Source organism: Arvicanthis niloticus, chromosome 6 (genome assembly GCF_011762505.2).
Source record: "Arvicanthis niloticus isolate mArvNil1 chromosome 6, mArvNil1.pat.X, whole genome shotgun sequence".
Taxonomy (NCBI): Eukaryota; Metazoa; Chordata; class Mammalia; order Rodentia; family Muridae; genus Arvicanthis; species Arvicanthis niloticus.
In genome coordinates, this window is record NC_047663.1 from 84,602,767 (window position 1) to 84,628,688 (window position 25,922).

The 25,922-nt window shown below is 46.4% G+C and overlaps 1 protein-coding gene across 2 annotated transcripts in view; it reads right to left on the minus strand.

Moving 5' to 3' along the window:
• The window catches only part of Slit3 (slit guidance ligand 3), a 588,944-nt gene that overhangs the window by 455,621 nt on the left and 107,401 nt on the right, over positions 1-25,922 (minus strand). For both annotated transcript variants that reach the window (XM_034504957.2, XM_034504958.2), the window contains exon 4: positions 21,194-21,265. In XM_034504957.2, coding sequence (XP_034360848.1) covers positions 21,194-21,265 — 72 coding nt within the window. The remainder of the gene's footprint in view (positions 1-21,193; positions 21,266-25,922) is intronic.

The following is a 25,922-nucleotide window of genomic DNA, read 5'->3' on the forward strand; positions in this document are numbered from 1 at the left end:
GTTGGAGGAGGCATAACACTGGAACAGAGGCTCTGAGGTTTCAAAAGTATCCCTTTCTCTGCCTCGTGGTTGTGTCTCAAAATGTCCGGTCTCAGCTATCGTCCTGGTGTCAGGCCTGCTTCCCTGCCATGGTGATCACTGACTTACCCTCTGAACCTATAAGACCTCCCCCACCCCCATAAACTCTACCTCCTTCAAACTGTCTTGGTCATGATGTCTCTTCATAGCAATAAAGAGTAGTTATTTGTTCTGTCTGGCCTTATGACATCTTCTGAAGTTACCGGATGCCAGCAGAATAACATTTGGACCACACAGCCTTGAGAGCTCTGAGCTAACCAAGCCTTCATACTATCAAAAGGACTTGGTCCCAGAGATTTTGCGATAGCACAAGAAAAAAATATGAGCCAATGATCTTCAACTGTACAATCGCATATCATCCTCTTCAAACCCTCAACTATCAGCTGATGGACAAAGCCTGGCTACCTGAATCTTTAGAGGTAACAATGGGAAGCAGAGAGGCAGACTACAGGTGCTCCTTGATCCCTGGGGTTGGGACTGTCATCCCAAGACTTTGCTCCACAAAGACTTGGGGACCAATCCCTACTGTCTCCTTTTATTTCATCCTGACACCTAGGAATCTAATTATGGGTCTCAGACTTAAGAGTCCTTTCAAGCAAGCCAGGTGGGGTGGTGTACACCTTTAAACCCAGCATTCAGGAGGCAGAAGCAGGCAGATCTCTGAGCTCAAGGCCAGCATGGTCTACAGAGCGAGTTCTAGGACAGCCAGGGCTATACAGAGAAAAGAAACCATGAGAGAGGGAGAGAGACAGAGACAGAGACAGAGACAGAGACAGAGACAGAGACAGAGACAGAGACAGAGACAGACAGAGAGAGAGAGAGAGAGAGAGAGAGAGAGAGAGAGAGAGAGATTGATTTCTTTCAACCTCTGCAACTTCAGTGAGCACAGATCCCTAAGTTACACAGACAGTGACATGTTGAAAGGATCGGTCATGCTGTGCCGACCGTCCTTCCTCTGCAGGTACCTCATCTGTACAGTGGATCCAGGAATCACACCAGAGGTGACAGTATCTAGGACCTGCTACCATAGGTCTCAGCATATCATGTCTTAAAGCCTGTAAAGTTGGCTGGATTTAAAAATCCTTACAACATTTTTACCCCGGGCACCATTACATAATCCAGTCTAGATGATCTCAAAGGACACTTTGAGGGTCATTTATCATTCTGTGGTGTATCCATGTATATACTGAATGAAAATACACACATTTTTTTTTCTGAAATAAATAATGGAATCACTTTCTGTGACACAACTAGAAGAAAATGCATTAGCTAGCGGCTCTTGCCATTCCATAAGAGAATGTCTTGGGCCCAGGGGATCATGAGATGTCAAGTTAGAGAAAAAGGTAGACGATTTCATGATTTAGTTAATCAAAGAGGAGATTGCTGGCAAGTACTTACCACAATCAGCAAGCTTTACCACAACCGGGTCCCTACCAGAGAACCACTGCTGGTTCAGCTGGTAGCACACCCCAAATCAATAACGATACTAAGATCTGGAGACCAGGGAACCTAAACTTGGAGAAGATTCTAGGCCACAAAAAAATACCCTGAACTAGAGTAGATGTTTCAGGTAAAAGCAGACCTTGTCATTTCTCTATTGACTCTGGGCAGAGAAATATCAAGGCTGACCTTAACTGTGAGGCACCTTGATAGTAGCAACTTCAGCCTCCCTGGAAGGCCTTCCTTACCACAGTCTGAGCAGGGTGCTGAAGGGTCCTTTCCCCAGAGGGGATAGTTCCCCCTGGCACTGGGCTTTCTGAGATGGGTGGAGGATGCTGGCATGGGGTCTTCTCTACATTCCTCTATGCTTGTACCCAAATGATGGTTTGGGCTTATCAGGAACAGAAATGAAGGATGTTCTGTGCAGCTGAGCAGATCACATAGACTCCCACAGGGGAATGATTCATGCTTTCTCTACCTCTAATCCAATGGCTTTGAGGTTCCATCAGAGCACCTGACAGTGTTTATATCATTGGGCACCCTGTTCTTCAAGAGGGAGACCATAATGTCTGCCTACTTTTCAAGAGTAGGACAGCAGACATGGCCTGAGCCCCATCAGACACGTGATTTCCAAAGCCGGCCCAGGGGATCAGAGTCCATGAGGCTCCTACTTCTCCTCCTGAGAAGCCAGGGCCCGGCCCTGTGGAACTGATCATTAGGACACCACTGGAAGATGAAGAAGTGCCCCTAAACATAAAGGCCTCAAGAGCCACAAGGTAACCAAGAAGGGAGTCTGTGGGCAGTGGGGACACTAGGGGTTGCCCTGTGAAAGAGTGGTGGGATGTACAGAGATATGCACCAGTGCACACATGTTCATCCACACACATATAAACATGCAAGCACACATTCATGCACCTGAAAAGAAGAAAAACAAATAAATAAATGGGCAAAGATGAGACCCACAGGTGACTGATTTCCTCTGAACCCCTTGCTTTACCCACTCAGGCAGCTCCTTGAAACAGGCTGGCTACTGGTGATTCTGTACAGAACCTGCCCAGGAGACGGCATGGTTATGCTCTGTACTGTTTGGGAGAAGACTGCAGAAACACAGGAAACATCTTGTTTAGTAACACCAAAGATGAATGGCAGTGTGCTGATATTATACCAAAGCCACCAAGAAGGTGCCACCAGTGTGGTCCTGATGACTACACTGAAGAATGCCAGGGACAGATGGAAGCAAGAATCTCTGTCGAGTGAGGTGGCCACAACGTGGCCCTTCTCTGAATGGGAGGCTTTGAGGCCGGAGAGTTGTGTAAGTGCAGCTGACATTTGCTGAGCGCCAGGCCCAATGCCAAGTGCTTTGTAAGGATTACTGCAGGTCAGGTTTGCAGTAATCCTATCGCAGACAAGCCTCAATCTTTCAAATCCATGAAGCACTGTTGCTCAGCTCTGACATGTCTCAAGAGAGAAGGCTGGGCATCCCACGTAGAGAGGGTGGTAAGTAGCAAGAGCATGGAGAGACATGGACAAAGCAGGTGAGTCTGTGTCTAGAGGAAGGGAGGGGAGAGGGCAAGTCTGTACTGTGGCGGCTTGTTCACATGCTTAAGACTTTGCCCCAGAGTCCAGAGGTAGCAGGAGCCCAGGCTTGCCCCATCCAGAACTGAAGACTCAGTGGAGGAGAGCTGAACTGGTAGAATTCAATTTCCCTTAAGACAAGTGTGACACGGACAGGTCTTTTCTATCTGGCTTTGCTTGGGTTGTCCTTGCCCTCTGTATGGTCGGTCTACAGAAAAGCAGCTGAGGTTGGATTCGAGCCTCCCACCCGCAGCACAGCTCAGCACAGCTCAGCACAGTACAAAGAACAGGTATGGCACCAAAGGAAACACTTGGGCTTGTGCCTTATCATTGCTGGCAAGAAAGGAGGGGACAAAGTGAGGCTTGCCTGGCTCTTACAGCAAGTCGGACAAGAGGGTAACTTAAATATTTCATCACCCTTGAGTGTCTCCCTGTCTCTGTTCGATGTCATATTCACTTACACTGTGGCCATGGAGACTCAAAAAAGCCAAATCCTGAGCCCTCATAGCAGAGCTAAGGTAATTTGACCACGTGTCTGTCGCTCTTGCCACCTTCTGCCCCTAGCAAGCAAGCAGCCAAGGAATCAGCCATGTCGGCTTCCCAGCTCCATCATGGGCCTCTTAGCTTGAGCAAATTATCATTCTAGGGCATCACTTCCTTTTCAATGAAATAAAACAGAAACAACCAGCGTACAAAAGGCTACGAGCACTGAGGAGAGTCTGCAGATTATGATGTTAAGAATAACGCCTGGTGCTTATGGGAGGTTAACCATCACGTGGCTGTGGAGGTTTCGTTTGTGTGTTTGTTGTTGTTGTTTTGCTATGGTTTTCATAAGACTCTCATGTTCTCCCAGGCTCTCTTCTCAGAAACTCTGTCTACAGCTGCTACGGGCACAGCAGTGACGTCCATGGCTGTGGACACATCTCAGAGAAGCCTTTCAGCTCACTCTCACCTAAGCCTAAGAGAAGTGTTTCTAAGGGTATAAGAGCCATGGTCCACCTTCCTGTTCGGCCGCAGAACTCAGAAGACAATGACACGGACCACATTCTCACTTCAGCTGACCACACCGCACGGGCTATCAAAGCCACAAATAAGCTCTCTATCATCCAGGCCTCCTCTGGGTTTGCCTTGATGCGTGACAAGTCCTGGTTGTGTTTCCCAACACTGATAACAAACTCTCGGGCCTGCGCCACTCTCCACCCCAGAGTGAGTGTGGATTGAAGAAAATAAGATCCCTTCATTTCTTCTCTCCTCTGACTTGGCTGCCCATGGGCCCCCTTTCAGCAGCTTTCTCCTGCAGAGAGGCCCAGTTTAGCTCGACTCTCCCCTACTGCCAAAGCCTGTTCTCTTGCTTTCCCAAGGAAACAGAAGATTCTGCTGAAATAAGACAGAATTCAGAGCTACTTAAGATATTAATCCCGGTTTTGAATTCTCTTCTCTCAAATAGATTCATGGTACCCACTAGGCCCCAGTGACTGAGAGATAACACAATGAGAAGATACTATAGTGACAAGAGAACTAGTCTGGAGACCTTCTGAGTTCTTCGACACGGGAATGAATCTTCTGGAAGAAGAGAAAACCAGATGAGTGATCCATATTAACCTCTCTCTCTCCATCTCAATACCAACGAGCTACCAAGGCTTTACTGGTAGAATAAGGACCATCATCTCTCACATGGAGGCTGGATTGTAACTATTTGCAGCCTTGGGGGCTATACAGTCTCTGTCAGAACCCCACCCCATCTCACAGACAGGTCACTGCACATGTGTAAATGACTGACCATGCTCCAATATATCTTTCTTTCCAATCACAGGTAGCAGGGGGCTAGACAGGCCTTCGGACTATATTTGTTCATTTTTAGTAAGGTTTCAGAGCTGGTGAAGGGTGCACACCTTTAGCCAACCTCCTGTCTACACAATTTTAGAAAACTAAGCCATGAGAGAGGCAGAGCCTGTTCAAACCAACAGAACTCCCCTTCTGCCTTGGAGAACCAGAGAATCTGATTTATAGGCGGGACAATTTGTTTCACATAATTCTGTCAGTAATTACACTGACTTCCACAAGCAGCTATGAGGTAAGTGATTTGACCCTTTCCTCTGAGTAATATTCCCCCCACTGAAATAAATGGAGGGTGTCTTTCTCTCCCATAAGCTAAGTGTATTATTTGCCTCATCACCCAAGTCATGTGCAGAAGCTCCCAGCTATTAGTCTATCACTGAGGCAATCAGACCGCCAGGAGCCAGAAGTAATTTACAACAGGGAAATAAACAGGGCCCCAGATAAATAAATAAGAGGCCTGGGCTGGTTCGGGGCCTGCAAAGATTAAGTAATGAGAGTATCTATGGAAAGATTTAGTGTCAAGTGAGCTAAGACCAAAGCAGCTTCCCATGGAGGAATCAAATTATATCACTGGAAAGAGATCTTATTGAAGTCCCTCATGCTGAGCAGGAAAACCAGCACTTCTTGGGGAAGGAGGGAGGGTTGCCATCATTAACATGGCAATTTGGGACTCCACACTGAGGTCTGGCTAATTAACTGCAGGTAAGTGGGTTATATATGGCAGATGGGGGGGGGGGCTGGGGCACACCTGTAAGCCTGTCCACCAGGCAAACCTGGTCAGTTCCTCACAAGTCACAGGCTGGGAAGTTTTTCTTAAACAGCACGAATTCCTTAGAAAGGAGAAGCAATCAGCTAGTACAGAAAGGGGGTACTTCTGCTGGAGACTCCACTAGCTACGGAGACTCCTGGGGCTGGCTTTCCCCATGTGTCTGAATATGGAGGACTGCTAGCTTTGGGAAGTGGTCTCCTCCCTCACTTACCCTAAGAAAACCTCTCCTTCTCTTCCCATCATGCGTGGTCCCACCATGTCTTTAGATGGCCCTACCAGTCTTTGAGTATGAAGACAGATGGTTGGGGAGTTGGCCTCTACCCTTCTTGTGATCACCTAACTTGCAGACTCTCCCCTTGGACTGGCTCTCTGGTGAGGTCTACCCTTTCAGTTCCCTGTCTGATGTTTATCATGACCAACAGGCTTCCATAGAACCATCGAGAAAGCCTTCATGGGTAAGAATGATGCATCGTTGGTTTCTCCCGCGAATCTTTTTTGCATCCACAGATAATCAAGTGATTCATAAAGACCACAGACATATTTCTCACGGGTACGGAGGCCAAAAAGTACAAGGTCCAGGCACTGGTAGATTTATTGCCTGAATACACATTCCTTTTCTTAAAAGACAGTTGCTACTCCAGACAGCCCAGACCAGGCACGTGTCAATCCTCCACATTCTAAGCTAACATGGCTCTTCCATGGTTTCCCCATTACTTCCCGAGAAATCATGGCTAAGGTAGGCTGTGCTCAGGACCAGAAATCTGAGATGTGGAGATATGGGATCCCCTTCTGCTGTCTGACTCAGTTTTTCCAACAGCAGAAAGAGAACAGTGGTCTAAAGTTACAGAGGGTACCATTCAGTTGTGGCATTCTAGGAAGATGAATCCCTGTGCTGTTGTGGGGGGAGACAGGGCTCATGTAGAGCAGAACTCAGAACTGAGCCCATGTGTGATCAGAAATGCCCTCATTTGCCTCGGGGGGGATCCTCCTTTCCTTTTGCCCTCCTCCAAATTCTCTGTCCTTGTTTGTCTATTCTTTAAATGATTGCAGTGTTCTCCCACTTCCTCATTACACAGAATGAGGTGGCAATGACATGGGGCTATCCACAACAGGGGCACCTCCCACCGGCATGTGGACAATGAAGAGGGTCCCAAGAGGCCACATTCTGCAGTGCAGTGTGGGAGGTGTTGCATGTTGGTGGGTTTCCTGGAAGGAGAAATAGAAGAAGAAGAAGAAATGATAGGTTAGGGCTTCCGTTTATACAGCGTCGCTGTAGAGCTTCCGAGAGAGTTGGTTTGGAAAACATTAATATTTTGATGTCCCAGAGTGGTTCTGGTTCAATTGGTTTAGAAGATATGGTTCATTTCAGCTTTGGACTCATTTCCCAGATGTCTTTCAAACCACCTCTGGTTTAGATCCCAGATCAAGAGGAAAAGTAATTTGGAGGTTCAAGCCAGTGTTCAGTAAACTAGCGTGATCTAGCCTTTTCTCCTTTCTTTCCTTCCCTTTTCTTTCTTCTTTTTTTTTTTTCCTCCCCTCAGAATTCAGTTTGAATAGAGGCTTCTAGGAAGTAGACAATCCCTTTCAATGGCCATTAGAAGTCAAAAATCAATGAGGCCGGGAGATGAAGCCAACAGTTTATCTTTTCATTTCGTTTTATCAGAGACTATTATTCCCAGACCTTTGAAATAATCGTCAAAACCAACATTCGTCTTCTTGGCTTTGCGTGTTGGACACTGGCTCACAACTACTAGAGGGGGAGCCTACCAGCCTATCTCTCTCTTGCAGCGGCGACTTTGTCCTCTTCTGATATGTGTACTTGCAAGCATGTAAGACATGGTTCTGTGTATGTGTGAGCACACAGTAGGTACACACATACATGCAGGCTTTTAATGAGTCATCTGGGACCCTTCAGAGCAAGAAAAAAAAAAAAAAGGATCGGATTCCCACAGAAAGCACCTCTGACCCCACCATGAGAAGAAAAAGTCAACTTTGAAGAGGCTGGGTCTCTCTTACCATCATTAGCGCACTTGTAGAGTTTTCATCTAATATCCACCATGTGCTAGATGCCAGCATGGATGATGCAGAGTTAACCAGACAGAGAGCATCCCGGCTCCCAAGATGCTTACATGCCATTACAGGTGACAGAGCAGAGAGTAAACAAGTCATCAAACAAATGAGCCAGAGAATCCAGGTGGCATTAAGTGCTATAAAGAAAACAAAACAGGGTCAACCTACAGGCTGTGCCCAGTAAGGGAGGAGATCACCACCCACCACACACAGCCGGGCCAGACGGGATTTCTGAGGAAGGAAAGTTGGAGCCAGGACCTGAATTTCAAGGCCTGGGCCCTGCTGACATCTGGAATCTACATGTTCCAAGAACACAGAACAGACTGCCAAGAGGAGATCTGAGCCATCCTAACGACAGGAGGACGTCCCATGTGGGGACTCCAGTGAGGTAGGGAACAGCCTGAAGTGCCACCAAAAGAGGGGCAGGGGCTAGATGGTAGGCTATTGGAGTTGGCAGGATCAGTCAAAGTCACTTGAAGGTTTAATTTGTGAGTATGAGGAAATCTGACTTGACTCAAAATGATGATGGCCACTGTTGAATGGGTGAGATGGCAAAGGAGAAGAAGCAGGCTAACTGCTGAGGAGGCCTTTGGTGAGCATCTCCCGGAAAGGACAAGTCTGCTCCTGGGGTGATAGAGCCAAGACAGAAGGTGTTCCACAATTGGGAATACAGGCTGAGGGCACAGCTGACAGTCTCCCTGACCTTCTTGCCAGTGCTCACCCACAGGGGGAGGGTTGGTGGTGTGGGTCACGTGCTCCCAGGGAAGCCCTGTCTCTGCCTGCTGCTTTCCGGTCTCATTAGACCTAATGATTCCCCATCCTTCACTCCCATTTCAATAAAGGAAGTGCTTTGCAAAGGGAAGAGGGTCTGCAGAGAGCGCCATTAGCAAAGAAAGCGATAATGACTACTTCCTAGGATAATTTCGTTCAGTGCTTGAGCCCTAAGGATCTGGTGGCTGGCAGTGCTTTGTCCTGGGTTCTTAAAAAAGAATGGAAGTCCCTGAAGGCCTTAGAGAGAAGCCTGACCCATGCAAGTCTCTTGCAGGGGGAGGGGGGGGGGAAGTGAGGATCTCTCTAGAGACTAGGAAACATTCGCTGTAACAACTCATTGTCTCTGATGCAGACCCACCACTATGAGCTACAAACACCAATTATAAGCTAAGGAGACAGAGTGCTCCCCCACCTACCGGCTGCTGCCTTCACAACCCCAGTATTTTAGCACCCGGCTCAGCATTGCTCAGTAATTGGAGCTGCCTTACCAGGGCCCTCAGTAAAGTGAAACTACATCTCTGTTGTCGGTTCAGAGCCTAGAAAGGAATGTTATTTATCCATCTTCAGTTCTCCAACAGAGACAAGGTTTTTGGGGTTTTGTTTTTTTTCCTGACTCTATCTGGTGTAACACGATACAGACCTGTGCATGACATGGAATAACATACACACGGGCATAGTACAATCCGAGATATATATATATATCATATTGGTGTGCTCCAGCATGTATCTAGGTATGTGGTCTGTGCATATGTTATTCTATGTGAATGGGCATGGCATGATACATGTATGTGTGTTGTATGTCATAATGTATGAATACGGTGCAAAATGTGTGTGAGAATATTGTGCTGAGGGGTGTGTATGTGGTGTAGTATGTAGTCAAGTGTGCTATGTGGGGGACATGGTACAATTATGTGTGTGTGTTGATATGACTACGTGTGGGGTGATAGGACTATGTATATGGATTATATGGTGTATTCTATGTAGACACATGGTGCTACATGATATGTATAGATGTTATGTATGCCTGAATTTTTTAAAGATTTGTTTTCTTTCATTTAACTGTGTGTGGATATTTTGTCTGCATGGGCGCGTGTCTACCATGTACATGTAGGAGTCCGCAGAAGACAGAAGGTATTGGTTCCCCTGAAACTGGACTTAACAGTTACAAACTGCTCTGTGAGTGTTAGGAACTGAACACAGGTCCTCTGGAAGAGCAGTCAGTGCTCTCAACCACTGAGCCAGCTCTCTGGCCCCAGCCATCCATTTTTGAAAAGGAGTAGGCAGCACAGAGAATAATAGCATGATTAGATTACTGCTAAATTAAAAAATAAAACCTGTGGTCTAGATTTCAATATTGATAACACAGCTCGTCAGTGTTAAACATTTATTGAAGTTCGATTTCCCTCATCATTTTGGTCCACAGTGTTGCATTTCTACCGCACCTATCTGAGATGAGGGGACCAGTTCTTACTCACTTCCTATAAATCAGTTGTTTTTTTTTTTTTTTTTTTTCCCATTGTGGCTTCATGATCTCCAAAAGGCTGAGGTGTTCCACTGCTCAGGGGAATGTTGACATGATTTGGTGTCTATTTCAATCAAAAGCTGACTTGTCAAGTAAAAAATTCAAGTTCAGAGCTCTAGACACACAGTAGAAGCCAAACCATTGGTTCCCTGGCAGGATGTCCCACCTCACCAACCAGGGAGAGAGTTCTTGGCTACACAACAGGTAGTGCCAATCAAGGGAAGGCCACACTTTCAAGTAGACTTCATCACCACACACGAGGTAAGGAAGAGTTACAGAGCAACGACGGGAAGAACAGCACATCATGAATTGCACAGTAGAATATTATTCTAAACCATGAGTCAAAATCGCAGGCCGAGCACATCTAACCCAGGCAAGGAATGTAAAATTTACTTAAATGTCTCCATTTCTGTTTGGTTTGGACAGTGCTGTGTTATCATAGTTTTGCTGTTGTTAATATTAGATCAACACTTTCATTCTGGGCCTCAATCTCCAAGCCTTGTAAATGAACTGTAAACCTTACGAATGGATTTTAATGCTCAAATGTAGGGCCGCAAGCCCCTAGAAAAGCCAGGAGTGTGTGTGTGTGTGTGTGTGTGTGTGTGTGTGTGTGTGTGTGTGTGGTGTGTGTGTGTGTGTGTGTGTGTGTGTGTGTGTGTGGTGTGTGTGTGTGTGTGTGTGTGTGTGTGTGTGGTGTGTGTGTGTGTGTGTGTGTGTGTGTGTGCGTGCACATGCGCTTACAGTTTAAAATTATTCTAAGATCTGGCACATCAAATTAAAACTTTATTTGTTCTCAGGGGAGATCCCCAAACATGGGTTGAAAATGAGAGATGACTGTGATCTTTAGAAATGTTTGTAGTGGTGCTGAATATAGTCTGAAAACCCTATTTCAGTATTCCTGGATATGGATATATCTTCGTCATTCAGATAATACAGGAACATGTGTTTGGGGGTCTCCCCACCTACAAAGGCTATTTTTCTATGTAGCAGGCAGTAGCCTCGTAATTCTTGAGTCCCTGGGAGGTGTCTACCTCTTCCGGAACATGAGGATGTCGTGATGTGTGTGCGTGAAAGTTGGCTCTGGATTCTCATTTATAACAAATACCATAGTCTCTGCACATTCTTGGGAATGGCCACAAATCCCTGCCCAAGTTGGCCAACTCCACCACATGCCGCAGGGTGCTGAGCTGCCCTGGTATTGTGCACCGAGAGATTTGCTGTCAGGGTTCCAACTCTGAAGGTGGGTCTCAGCCAAGGAAGTCTGAGAAAGAGCCAGGTGGCAAGAAGCCCATACTCACACCCTCTGGGTTGATTAGACAGCTCTGGGTTCTAAGCACCCCAACAGCACAGGGGAACAACACACACACACACACACACACACACACACACACACACACACACAAACTCAGTAGGTATCCCAAATTCTAGTTGTCCCCAGTCACATAGTCTTATTCCCGAGGACCGTGCAGGAAGAAACTGACAATCCTGAGTATAGCTTGCTATCTTTTGTATTTTTTTCATTTTTCCCCAAAATCACTTTATACATATATACATACATATATGCATATACACATATACACACATACACACACACACATATATATATATACACATAGAATGTGTTGGGTTACAGAAACCGCCCCCTACCCCCGTGTGAACCAGGAAGCAAGTTACCCTTCCCCATCAGCTGTTCAGCATCGTCAGCTAAGATCTTTACCAAAGCGCTCTCTCAGGTAACACCTTCCCCCAAAGTTCTCCACTTTTTGTAGTGATTTGGATGTTCCCAAGGGCCCACTATCAAAGGGACCACCTCGGTCTAGCACCATTTGACAAAGGTTTGACTCTGGCTTTCCTGTAGGATAAATTCTATCTCTGGAACCCATGCCATGACCTGAGAGTGGCAAACACATCCTCAGAAAACCATCTTGGAACCCCATCCCCCAACCCCTGACTAAGTAAACCAACCCCCCCCCCGTACCTTCCAACCAAAGAAAATACTAAATCCACGAAATCACTTAAGCCACCCTTCCAAAATGAAGGAGACTCGAAATGCTTTACACAGCAACCTATAAGAAACTCATTCTGTGGGATGTCTCGCATTCCACCCCGTGGTTTATTCCCCCATATATCCCTGCCAGTAATATCAACCAGATGTGGCAAAGAAGTCTGTGCAGAACTGTAAAAATTACAAGCATATTCTGCAACTCCAAAGTGCTGTAAACTCACAGCTCGATTTTCTTTGCCTCTTTGCGGGAGAAAAAAAAAAAGATTCAAAACAATTTCCCAGTCGCCAGAATGCTCTCTTGTCTGATAACTTAGGCGAACTTTCTTGTTCGCCCAAAGGGCTAAAGAGATTAAAAATGTCAAACCCAACTCCTACCTCCGGTAAATGGTAGAGAGTTCACAAAGGCCTGCTTGCTACCCTATTTGCTAGATTTTTTTCTCTTTTAAAATTTCAAGTCTTAACATCTGAAATCTCTGATACAAGCATGTGTTCATATATGCTTACATAAATGAGCATGCATACTCAAAGTCCTGAATAAACATTTCACCAATATGTTATTTTCTTTCTCTGTCTTTCTCTGTCCCTAAATCCTTTAATGTGTGTCTCAAGATGAAAGGTCCTTGACAGGGGAGAGAAATGAAGCCAAGAATAATTGTGAGTTAGCATAGCCTGGGTTTATTCCTTGTGATTAGATGTTTAGGCTTCAGTTTTAACATCTGTATAATGGGCACAATGACACAGCCACTTCAGGATTCTTATGCGGCACTGGAAAGTGTATATGGTGTGTATCAAAAAGGAGGGACTTAAAGGCTGGCATGTTCCTTTTCTCTTCCAAAATCTATAAAGAACAGGGGTCATCTTAGATGAGTGTTTCCTAAGGTATGCCCACAGGGGACACATCCAGCATGCCCTAGCATGCCAATTTATAAAGTCAAATACCCAGGTCCATTCCAGCTATCCTGGGTGCACAGTCCAGGAGTCAGCAGTGAAGGGTGTCTTTTCTGATGGATAAGAACTAAAGCCTACACTTGCTATGCAGAATTTATGGTTCTGGGCCAGCAGCCCTCATATGGCACACTGTTTGAAATTCAGATTCACAGACTCCATTTCCGACCTATGGAGCCAGAGCCCAACTTCTAATAAAATCCCCAGAAACTTAGATGCCCAGCCAAGTTCAAAAAGCTTTAGTCTAGACCAGTGGTTCTCAACCTGGAGGTCACGACCCTGGGGGGTTGTCAAACAGCTCTTTCACAGGGGTTGCATATCAGATATTTACATTGTAATTCACAGCAGTAACAAACTTACAGTTATGAAGTAGCAATGAAAATAACTTTATGGTTGGGGGTCACCACCTTATGAGGAACTGTATTAATGGGTCACAGCATTAAGAAGGATGAGACCCACTGGTCTAGAAAAGATTTAGTCCTGGTTCTAACACTATGTGGTATAGAAGTTTACAGGACATTCAAACATTAGCCTTCTATCCAACTCTATGGTGAGGTTTTCTCTGTTCATCTGGGTAAATCCTTGACAGGAAAGGGGACATCACATTCCCCATGTCTACTCTCCTGGTTCTGGCTTAATTTAGTACAGAGCTCAAGAACAAGAAAGACAGGGACAGAGAAGAAGCTGGGGTAGAAGTGAGGTCAATACTTACAAAACAGAAACCCCAGGAGTGGCCTGGCATCCACTGTCATTCAAGATCTATCGACACACAGACTGAAGGGAAACATGTCTTCCATTTCACAAACCAAAGAGAAGACCCTACTCCCTACAGTGTGGAACTTGGGTCAATGCAGGGAGCAGGGAAGCAGTTGTGGAGCTTTTGTGTCGGTGGTCTATGAGCTCTGCTTGGCCACGCCCTTGGAGACCATGACCTTGCAACTCCTACCTCAATAGCCATAGGTCATGCAAAAAGACCATACCTCATTCAGTCCTCTTTAGACACGACACAGAACCCCAGAGTCAACATAGCATGCAAGGACCACCCAGGGCTCTGCATTCATGGCTCCAGACAGGAGCCAATGCCTGCAGCTTCTCCATCCCGACCACCATCCCGACAGGTTGGCTTCCCACCATGGTCCTGCCATTTTACCATGTTAGGTAGAACCCTGTTGGAAAGTGGGCTAGCGTGGCTTTTCTTTTCTCCACTGGGTTTTCACCTTTACAGCGCTGTTGCATGGCAGAGCTTTATAGAGACACGTACCGCAGGTAGCTGCGTTTTAAAGTTGAATGAGAAATTGGAAAGAACAAGACGGGTTTCAGAAGGCTTGGTGAGCTGCAAAGGGTGAGCTGCTGAGGAGCGGGCTCCAGTCAGTCAGCCAGGCAGGGCTCAGGGCTAGTGTCTGAATGATTCAGGAGTCGCCGCTCACCAAAGCCACCCCCAGGCAGCTGGCATTTCCCTTACAGGACCTCTCCGTATCACAGTATAGACAGGCTGGTTAGGAATCTGAGCCCTGAAATCAAGGAAGCTTGGTTGTGAATTCTAGCAAACTAGTTTACTAGTTACTGGCACCATGACAGGGGAAGCCGGAACAGGGGCATCCCAGGGGCTCAGTTTAGCTCCCTGGACACCTCTGTATTGTTTTCAGCTGCCTGGGGATTAACTTCCCAAGCCTCCTGGGATTCCATTGCTCCCAAGGAGTGACACTGGGTTTAACCCCAGTGTCATGTTTTCAAAGCCGTGGAACAGCTCACTGAACTCAGAGGAAAATAATCAGGCCCCTTGTCACACTGTGCAACTGCATATATGGCTACCACTACCTAGTAATACGGACAGACTCGACATGGATCCAGGACAGGTGACTGAGCAGTTCCACGCCCACCCCCACCCCCAAGTCTGCCCAACCTCCAGGAACAAGGGCAACCCCTCAGCCTGTCCAACACTGTCCTATCTGGAGAAATTTGACTCTTGTAATCATTCTTCCATCTTACTCTCTATTCCTTTGAAAGAATTTTGGGCATTATTATCTTCTTAGCATTTACTAGCCAAACCGCCTACCCTACCTCAAGTGTGTAAAAGCAAAAGCTGAGTGTGCGTGCAGAAATGAGAAATCAATAGCTCTCGGGACGTAAAAGAAGCCATGTGGAACCCTGTCCTTCCTCTGTATAACAGAACCAAGACCAGGGAGGCAAAGTAACACATCAGGGACACACAGCTTGTAAACAGCAAAACCAATAGGAGCTGCATCTTCCCATTCTACATGTATTGAATATCCAGCCCTCTTCTCTGCGGGAGCCTGGACTGCTTCCTAGGTGCTGAAGAGTTGACACCACAGACCCCAAAGCATAGTCCCGTGCACTGCTCCATTCGCTAGCTAGCAAGAGTTAACTGCAGGCTCTCACTGAGCACTTACTATATGTCTATACACTTACTGTAGTCAAGGCTTCCTGGTGTCCATTTATCCCCATAACACCCCAGAGACATCAGTTTATTACTATCTCCTTCTCTGATGATCTGAGAGGGGGGGAGGGGAAGCAATTGTTCTCAAGATGCGTAACAGACAGACAGACCTGAGCCCTCTCCCCTCATTACCTCCCCGTCTCAGCTTATCGGGAACCCCAGACAAAGCAGAAGCATAGTTCTGACTCCTTGGTCCTTCCGCTAGGATGCAAAGGGCTCAGATTCACTTAGCACCCAAGGCAGAGTCCTTGCTGGCAGTGTGTGGACTCCAGTACTGGGCTCCCCTCCCCCCCCAGCAGTGCCCCTTTTATTTCAGAGCAGACTTTGGGGGAAGACATGCAGCGTAAGGGTGCTGGATCTGTGAGTAGACAGGGGTCAGTGACCAGCAAAGGCCGGGAAGAAACACTTGGACATGTGACAGGCCCCTGTCTTCCTGAGACATAACGAAGGAGATCTTCCACTCCCCATAGCTGGCAGTATAAGGTAGTAGAAAGAGTTTAGGGCTTAACAAGAGTCTTAGGTGTGTCCTGAGACCCTGCCGAGAAAGGATGCATTTGGCTTCCACATCCACAGAACCCCGTTCACCCTGGAAGGAAGTCAGGAGAGAAATTCAAACAGTCGGAATCGGAAGGCAGGAACGGATACAGAGGCCACGGAGGAATGCTGCTTACTGGCTTGCTCCACATAGCTTGCTCAGCCTGCTTCCTTATAGATCATATCACCACCATCCCAGAGATAGCATCACCCACTATGGGCTGGGCACCCCCCCCCCATCCCCCAGGTCAATACTGATTAAGGGAATGCCCTATAGCTAGATCTTTGGCAGCATTTTCTCAGTTGAGGTTCTCTCCTTTCAAACAACTAGCTTGTGTTGAGTTGACATAAAACTATCCAGCAGAGACCCCATTCCACTGTCCTTCCTCTTTCTCTCTGACCCCTCCCTATGAGGTCGTGCTCTTCTGTGGGCTCCAGACATGGTTTGCTGAGCTGCCGTAGATCCAAAATAAGGAAGCCGGTCAGTCACGGATTGGAACCTCCAAAACTGAGCTGACAGGGGCCTTCTGGTTTTAAGTTGATGATGCCGGTCTGTTGCTACAGGAATGGAAAGCTGGCAGCACATCTTCCACTTTTCAGGATTTAGAAGCAGATTTGACATTAGTTTGTCGATAAGACTGGTGTGAAGATTCGAACTGAACATGGGGTGGGGGGAAGCACTCAGTAGGGGCTGCGGCTTAGTGTGGCAGGATTTATGGAGAAGTAATCTGGCCTCTCTGAGGTTTACTTGCCTGTGAAGTGGGAATAGTGACGGATTTAGGAACACACTCACCAAAATGGAGAAAAGCAGTCTCTGGATATGAATTATTCAGTTAGATGTGGATTCTGACAGAACCATGTCAGGCGCATTCATCCACCCCTTTGAGCCTCTGCTTAGCTGCACTCCCACAGAACAGCACTATCCGTGGTACAAACCCCAGCACCTACCCAAGCTGTCAGGACAACCAAATGAGTTCACAGTTAACGTGCTCAGAACAGCACTGGGCACTCAGTGCTTGCTGGTGCTATTATCTTAAAGCGTTATCACAAAGAACTGAAGCACTCATTTAAAGCAAAGTAGATGTGCAATAAACTTGTTGGCACCTATTGTTAACGACGGGCATTTCTTACGGCGTCTTCTCCTACAATCACCTTCTGTGGAGAACCTACTGTCCAAACAAGTGGGATGAACATGTGACTACACTTGACGGATCATGTGACCACGCTTGGCTGACCAGAGGACACTGTCACCTTGGCAGTGATCCTCTACTTAGACAATCCCGTGAGTGTGAGGAGCCACGCCCCCTCGGTCCTTTTCCACCAGACTGCTTAGAGTTCCCTGGGGCTGCAAAATTAGCGCACTGTGAGTTTTCTGCTGTGGTTTACAGCTGTGCCCACTATTCCAAGGGATGCAATGTGATGTCCTTATGACATCACCTGGACCCTGCCCCCAGTTGTTCCCAATGTCTTTACTACCACTGGACCCTTCTCAGTTACAGGAACTGACAGACTTCTTTGGGATCAGTTGGCTCCAGCCTCATTAGTCAGAAGTATTACTAACAGAGCATAGGCCGTCAACAGTAACCACTTCCCTTTTTTATCTCCAAGTCAAATATTTCTTCTTTCTCCACCGCTGCCTTTCCAAAAGATACATGCCGTGGCTCTAATGTGAAATGTCCTCCATTGGCAGATTTTTAAACACAAATTTTAGCCTCAATTTGTGATGCTGTTTCAGAAGGCTGTGGAATCTTTAGGGGGCGGAGCCTCTCCAGAAGAAGGGAGTCACTGGGGTGGGTCAGGAACTGAGGTTTTTATAGCCTAATCCTATTTCCTGTCCGCTGTCTACTTCTGAACTGTGGATGATATGGGGCCAGCAGCCTCTTCCTCCCGTCACCATACCTTCCCTGTCATGACAGACTGTATCCCTTTAAACTGTAAGTCAAAATAAAATCTTTCTTCCCTTAAGATGCTTCTTGTCAAGTGGTCTGTCGTAGTGACAAGAAAGGTTAATCCACTTTTTAAAATTCCTGAATTCCTTGAAGTTGAGAGAAGAGGGTGGACCTGGGAGCAGTTAACAGGAAGAGTTGGGGCAGGATGTGATCAAATACTTAAGAGGCATGCATGAAATTCTCGAAGAATTTATAAAAATATCCTCTGGATAAACACTGGATGTGAAGAAGTTTGGCTCTATAAGCAGTAATAAGAGCAATGCCCAGAAGTGCTGCTGTCTCCCAGGGCCTGCCACAGACCAGTCAGCTGCGGGATCCACAGAGTCTGCCTCCCTAGGGGACTGGGTGGCCGTGTCTACCGAGAGGCGGAGTTCTGGTCCAGCAGAGCCGACGGCATATGTATACACACCCATGATTGCACATTTATTGATTTTCTAATTTGTACCCTGCTTACTTCCAAAAAGCCCCGGAGTGGCTGACAAAATAAGACAGAGACATAATGGAGTCGTTAAGAAAAATCAAAGATCAAGCCCAAAGAGAAAAAGCAATGGCTGATTATCGCTCCAACCTGGGTTAATACAGTTGATAATTTATATATATATATCAGCCCTTGGCAATTGGTCCGAATGTGTCAGGATCAGGCATAGGGAGAGCTAAGTATCCTTCATATCTTCTGCTCTGTCCTCAGAGCAAAAGGCTAGGTTTTCATAGGCAACCAAAGAAAGCATACTGGATGGATGGATGGATGGATGGATGGATGGATGGATGGACGGACAGTGAATAAAAGACCCAAACCTCTCTGAGACCACTCTTTGAATCCTTTGACCCACACCACTCATGTATCCACCTACTTGGTTAGCTGTCATTGTCTCAGCACCTTTCTGTGCCAACCTTTGTGCCTGGCCAAAGACTTGCAGAAGGATGATCACCAAATGAGTTGAACATTGCTCCTGCCTTCGCAGCTGCAGCTCTCTGGCTTGAGGCAGAAGTGAGTTTATCTCAATGCTCACTGCAACTTCAAATTTCCCCCTGCTTCTGAAGCTGAGCTTGTAAAGAAAAAAGCTGTAGAGGGAGTTACAGTTATTATGGCCCTTCCACCTCCTAGCACTCTCAAGCCTAGAATGCATACGTTATACTATTATCTCACTCTGGGTCTTCACAGTTCTCCTGACAGGCTGGGAGAAGGGAGGAGAGGCTACGATCTACTGATGAAGGCAGTTAGGCACAGAAAGGAAAGGGACTTTGCAAACTCTGTTAGAAAGGGGCAACGAGAACACAACCCAGTGCTTTCCAGCTCCTGGGCCCTACAGCTAGCATCCCAGACACTGGTTAACAACACCTGAAAACTCGCTGTCTGGCTCAGGACTCTTGGCGCAAACTGGGCATTGCCTGGTGGTTTTAGGGAGACATCTGCGAATAGGAAAGCAGCCATGCTGACACCTAAAGCAATTGGATCCTCAGATCGCAGTTCCATGCCATTAAAGCCACCAGCAGCTGCAGCCCCCAGAGTCTACTTCCACCATAATTTAATGTTGAAATGAGCAGCATATGCCTGCAGTACTTGGTAAAGGTAGAATGATGGGGGCAATGAAGTCCTGGGGTGAGGGGGACCGGCACATGGCTACTTGGGGAGGACTGAGTGAGTGCCTGCTAGGTTCTCCTCCATGGGGTACAACATCCAGGTTGGAAGTTGTAGGAAAGAAATCTCTCCACTGGGCATGCACAGACCTTTCTGGTCAGTATTTCTAACACATAAAATACAAACATTTCCATAGTATTAAGAGCGACAACTTTAAGAAATGACCAAAGTACAGGGGGAGCTGTGCATAGCTATTTAGATAGAAAAGTCTCCCAAAGCAGCAGAGTATTTAGTTATTCATTAGAGTCTGGGGACTAAAGGCTGCAAGGATATGTAGCAATGCACATAGGAAGGGGTATGTTAAAACCAGGGCGGTCTGTGGAGGATCCATTGCTCCTGGAGTTCTGTTAGGCAACCGGACTGCACATTTCCTCCAGCCATGGGCCCATTCAGGTTGATGCAGATGGAAAGGGAGGTTATTTCCTGTCTTACTTTTAGCAAAGTCAGCCAAGTGGGTGTACAAGAAAACCAAAGACAGGCTATGGACTGCAAAAAGAGACCAGGGCAAAGAAGAGGTGTGTCCTGCAGAAAGCTAACAGGGTCACTGCTCTATTGAACACCACACAGCCCAGGCCCATTGTTCTTGCCCTCCGAAAACACATTTACATGCATGATGCTTGCACACGCGTTTGTGTGTGTGTGTGTGTGTGTTTGTGCGCGTGTGTGTTTGTGTGCATGCATGCGTGTATGTTTGTGTGTGTTTATACACATGCACATGCATAAATATGTATCCCTAATTCAGGGCTTAAGTACACAGGGTGACATGTGTTTCCTATTTTCCAGTTTATTCCAGTCTGCATGCACTATTTGATTGCATAAGTAGGCATTAAACCCAGCCATGGGGAAGGAGACTGGAGACCATAACATGGGAGCCTCCCCCAAAATGCTAGTATCTTCTCAGTCAGGCTATGAATCCCCCTGCTTGTCAGACACTGTGCTGTTGCATTCAGAGGAGCCTTGGGCAGCACAGTTCACCCGTCATCCACTGCTAGAGGGATTTCAAGTTCACCATCTCTAAGTGGCACTTGCAGAGATCCCCCATAACCCACAAGTCACAGTCTCTACCGCAGTCTGTATGTCGGGCTCCCGAGCTTTAAGCTGTCACAATGAATGAATATACATTCAGAAGCATGGCCACCCAAACCTTTCTGGAAAATAATGTGAAAATCAACTTTTCTTCATTTTCCATCAAACCATAGACTTAGAGACCCAGAGTTCCTGGGCTGCCAATAGGAAGAAGTGAGCAAAGGGTAACAAGGCACTGAGCTTAGTCCAGACTGATACTAGAACCCACAAAGGCAGCTTCCAACGAATATGGTTCCCATACAGGGAAATCCCATATAGTAAGTTCAGGCCCAATGGAAGAAGAGTTGTCTCCTTCTTTGTAAGGAGAAAAAACATCCATAACCACACATTGCTAGTTTTCTCTGGTCAATAAAGCCACCCAGCTCTGATAGACGGAACAAGAAGTCAGGCTTTGCCCTCCCCCCCCCCCAAGCACCGTATGGCATAAGTGCTATACACGGCAACAACCACAATGTCCATGCAACCAAAGGCAGACAAGATACAAAGTAGAGAAGACAAGTGAATACTACTCACAGTCTGGTGAGCTTCGGTGTGCTCTGGAAAAGTAATTCTGGAAGGACCTGGAGCTTGTTCTTGTTCAGACGTCTGGTGAGGAAAGGATGAATGAAAAAGATGTCAAAGGGATGACAAGTGTGTAGAGTATATACACAGACATTGCTTTGATCAATCAATCCATCCCCAGACATTAAGAGACTTTCTAGAGCTTTCAGTATGGTATGCTCAACACACGGACAGCACATAGACCATTATAACAGAATTTATAGTCAGGCTGGAAATAGCAATGCCTATTGGTCAAACCTAGCCCATTGGCTGTGCCTCCTCTCCTTGGTCACAAGTCTGGGACAGACATCACTCATTGGTGACAACTTTTTTTTTCCCATGGACTCCAGATAACACTTTTGGGCTTTTCATGGCATAAATTAAATATCAGAGAAAATGTTCCAAGTCTTAAATAATGGCGGGGATCAGAGCAGATGGCAGTTGCCATAGGAACAGAAAAGAGGGCAAGTCAGATCATCATGGGTTGAAGGATTCAAAAACCAATCTCTGTCATGGGGGCTCTTGGGAGCACAGCAGGGCTGCATCATGACATTCATGGGTCCTTGGCCCTTTGGCTTTTATGGGATGCTTTGTCCATGAGAAATTTTCACATATTATATCTGTGCAAGTATAAAAATAAGTACACTATAAATCTATTGAAAGCATTCATTTCAACCTAAAAGTTTGTTTTCTTCTGAGCTAAAAGCAATTAAGACATATTTATGGGATGTGACAGTGTGGTGGGTTTTCCTCCCTGCAGCTAATCTGGTCCTGAGCTCTAGGAACGAAGTACGGCTTGCTGTAAAACTCGGTCCTATAGAGATAGATCATACTAGGTAGTCGCCAACAGAGCTATTATGGTCTGAATCTGCAATATCCTGCAAAGACTCATGCTTGCTTCTTCAGTGTTGGTGCTATTTAGATATTCTATGGAACTTTTAGGGGTGGGGTCTAGCTGGCAGAAATATATTATTAGGAAAGGGCCTTTGAAGGTTCCAATATTCTTTGGCCTTCTGGTCTACCACGGTACACACAGCTTTAATTACACATTCCGTCCTCCACCAAATGAGCTTCTCCTCCTTGCCTTTCCTGACATGATGGACTGAAACTCTCTGAAAGAGAGCCAAATTAAAAAAAAAATTACCTTCTTTAACTATGTCAGGTATTGTGATCTCAGTGACTTAAAACTAGGAACACAAAAAACAGCCCAAGTTTCTTTTGAGTGAGGCTGAGACTAAATGTTCAGAAAGGACCAAGGGAGACCAAGCCCCTATTGTGATGTTGATGTGGGGTGCTTTCTTGAGGTTATCAACCTAAAGAGGGGCCTGTTCTTAGCCAGCTCCATGCTCTTCTGTATTGTATCTATTCATAGGTGAAACACAGTTAATCTGGAACAATTGTTATCCCCATGTTAGAGCTAAACAAACTGAGGAGAAAAGCAGGATCTGCACCCAACTTCTCCAAAATGAGCTCCAAGCCTGCTCCTTCCCCTACATGTACTCTAAGAAAACCTGACTCTGTAAAGGAAGACTTACCTACTATCTCCTTTCATTCTATAGACAAAATCTTTGGCGAAACCAGGAACTCAAAGTAGGTCAGAAAGGGTCAAGCGTGAGACAGAGAAACATTAGGATGTCTCCTAATAAATGCCCTTCACAGAACATGCAACTCAGCCTTGACAAAGTCTGTGCCACATGGGGTGGGACCAGGAATGTTGCTCAGAAAGCTTCTGATCAGAGGGAGGAGGGAACAGAAAGGCTGGGAAGTAGGACAGGAAACGCTCCAACTCACTGCCTGCCTCTACAATGGTCTGACTCTAATACTTGGGATCTTATTTCTAACTGTTTAAAAAGGATGGTGAAATCATACAACATGAAACTAGCTGTCTTCTCAGTTTCCAAGCACACAGTTCGGAGGTATGGGGCTTAGTCGTGCGGGGCTGTATTCTCCTGGTTGTATGACTAATCTCCAGGATACTTTCGTCTCACACAACTATACCATCCATTAAACGACTCCCTGATTTTCCCTTTTAACAGCCCCGGTAGACACCATTCTACATTCAGTATCCATTAATTGCTTTCTGCTTAAATAAAAAAAAAAATCACTTTTGGTATCTCGTGTACACACTCTTATCATGAAACTGGAGGACTCAAGGCAGGAGAAACCAGTCCCCTGCTTAGAGCATTTCCTATGTGGTCAGTCATAAGTCCCTTTATAGCAAACAGAAGTCACGGGTCCCTTCCACAGAAGGCATGATGTCAGGACTGAGACTAACGAGTACATGCTGGGTTTAGGTTTGGCTGGATTGTACTCTCACTGTAGAGCTAAGCAGAAGTTACTGAACCCTCTGAGCATCGGTTTTCCAAATGCAAATGACTCTACTCCTCTGGTTCCAGGAAGAACTGGCCTAGAACATGTGGAATACCGAATGTCTCATGAAGGCCCTGGTGATAATGATCTTAGGGATGGCTGCTCCCACCCTCTGCTCTGCATACCAAGTGCTGTGCAAGCTGCCCTGGCAGTTTCTCCAAGTAGAGCTTAAGGCTGGGTTGTTGTTGTCCTCTTGCCTCTTACATAATAGATTCAAAGCCAAGGATCCAGGCCAGACTGAGGCCACAGAATCTCTCAGGGGTGCTGTAATGGTATCTGGTCATAGTCAGCTTAGCTTCAGGCCCTGAACCAGGGCTCCCAAAACCTTCACAGAATAAAAGTGCCCTGGCCCTTTCCCATTCTTCTGCTTCTTTTCATCTACAGTTGCTACTTCTTCCATCCCATCCAGACACTGATCTGCCCTGAGTACACTGCCCTACCTGAAAAGGACTCTCTTGGTGGCCCTTTCGGGCAAAAACTGAGTCTCTCTTTAGGTTTGTCTGGAACCACCCTTGTCATCATAATTGCACAAAATCTGGTAAGAATTCAGTTCATACATGATGTCAGGACTGAGAGGAACGAGTGCTGGGTTTAGGTTTGGCTGGACTGCACTCTCACTGTAGAGCTAAGCAGAAGTTACCGAACCCTCTGAGCCTCAGTTTTCCAAATGCGAATGCCTCTACTCCTCTGGTTCCGGGAAGAACTGGAGCACAACACAACTCTCGGTCTAGGCAAAGCCCCTAGAGTCTAGCCCACTGCCTCTTACAGTGGTGGACAGGGTATTTAGTGTGCTAAAAGCCCTAGACTAGCAGTTAAAAATAAAGCCAGCCTGGCTTCAAGGCTCCCAGAAGGGAAGGAATAGTTTTCATTTCTTTGCCGGTATTTATGGCTGGACAAAAATAAAAACACAACCAAATTTAGCCAATTGTGCTTTGCGGGCCACTTCTCAACCCCTGAATGGGGATTCTTGGCGGCCAGGCTGGGCTCTGATCCCAGTAGCCCCAGGGCCTTTCCACTGCTGACTGGTTGGTTCACGAGCCAGTTCTCCATAACAGGAGCTTAATGTTATACTTCCAGATCACTCTAAGACTTACCCTCTTTTCTTTGGTGAACCAATTGGACACGGGTCTTCTGCTTGTGCTCCTTGTGGGAGCACTAGCCCGGTTTGAAAGTCAAACTTCAAGTAAGGAGGCCAGTTACCGGAGTTATTGAGTATGGAATGGAGAGAAACAAGCTGTTCTCCTGAAAGTTGCAGATGGTGACTACTGGCCTTGGTGCTTTGATGCCACCTGCTTTGATGTGACTCTGGCACTAGAAGTGGCAATCCGTAGCCACGGTTCAAGTTCGAATGAACAGTGGGATGAACAGAGAGCCCAATGGACCTGGGCGAGGCCAGCACAGATGAGGTCAGCAGGAGGAAGACAAGGTCAAGCTAGGGGAAGGGGGAAGGCACATGCATGAGCTTCTTTTTTGTCTATAAGCAGAAGCACCTCTGAACTTTCCTCTGGATCAAGGTCAAAAGCCTACTGGTTGCTGAGCTGCCCTCAGTTTTTCAGCTTCAACTGCGAAGCTTTAAGAAACACAGCCTTGTCTTTGTAAAGGGGTTGTTGAAGACCTTCTTGCATTTAGCCATGCACGCCACTTATGTTCAGAAGCTTTGACCACAGTTGAATTGATCCATTTCAGTCAACCATGTACCCATCTGTCTATCTGTCCACTAAGCTCTCCTTCTAGTCATCTGGCCATTCATCATCTATCCTTGGTCCTTCCATCCTCCCATCTTTCCAGTTCTTTTTGAATAAAAGCCCCCAAAGATGAGTGAGATGCATTCTCTTCTTTAAGACCATCATATGTGGTTGGGGAAGACAGACGTAAAGTATAAAATGACACCATGATCTTGTAAGCAGAGGTGTGGCAGGGACGTGTAGGAGGGTCAGCTAGGTAGCCTAGTGAAACAAAGTGGCCCAAAGAAAGAGAGTCTGAGTTCCAATTGGAAGGATAAGTGGGATTCTTCAGGAGCCATGGACAAAGAATTCTAGGTTTAGAGTATATGCATTCCTGTAGATGTCAGAGTCTGTGGGCCGTGTGGGGAGCAGTTTTGTGTTGCTTTTGTGAGGAAGTTGGGAGTGGCCTTTATGTAATATAATAAGCAACAGAAAGAGCATCGTCAAGAAAGCGATCATCTGGTTAGAATTTGAGGAAGTCCTCTCTGGTGGCAGTAGAGGAGCACCTGTAGAGTAGTCCTCTCTGACTTGGAAGTGGTGGCACCAGAGTTAAGGAGGACAGTTAAGACAGCTCTAGAGTAATCAGTGTGGGTTTCATTAGTAATAGT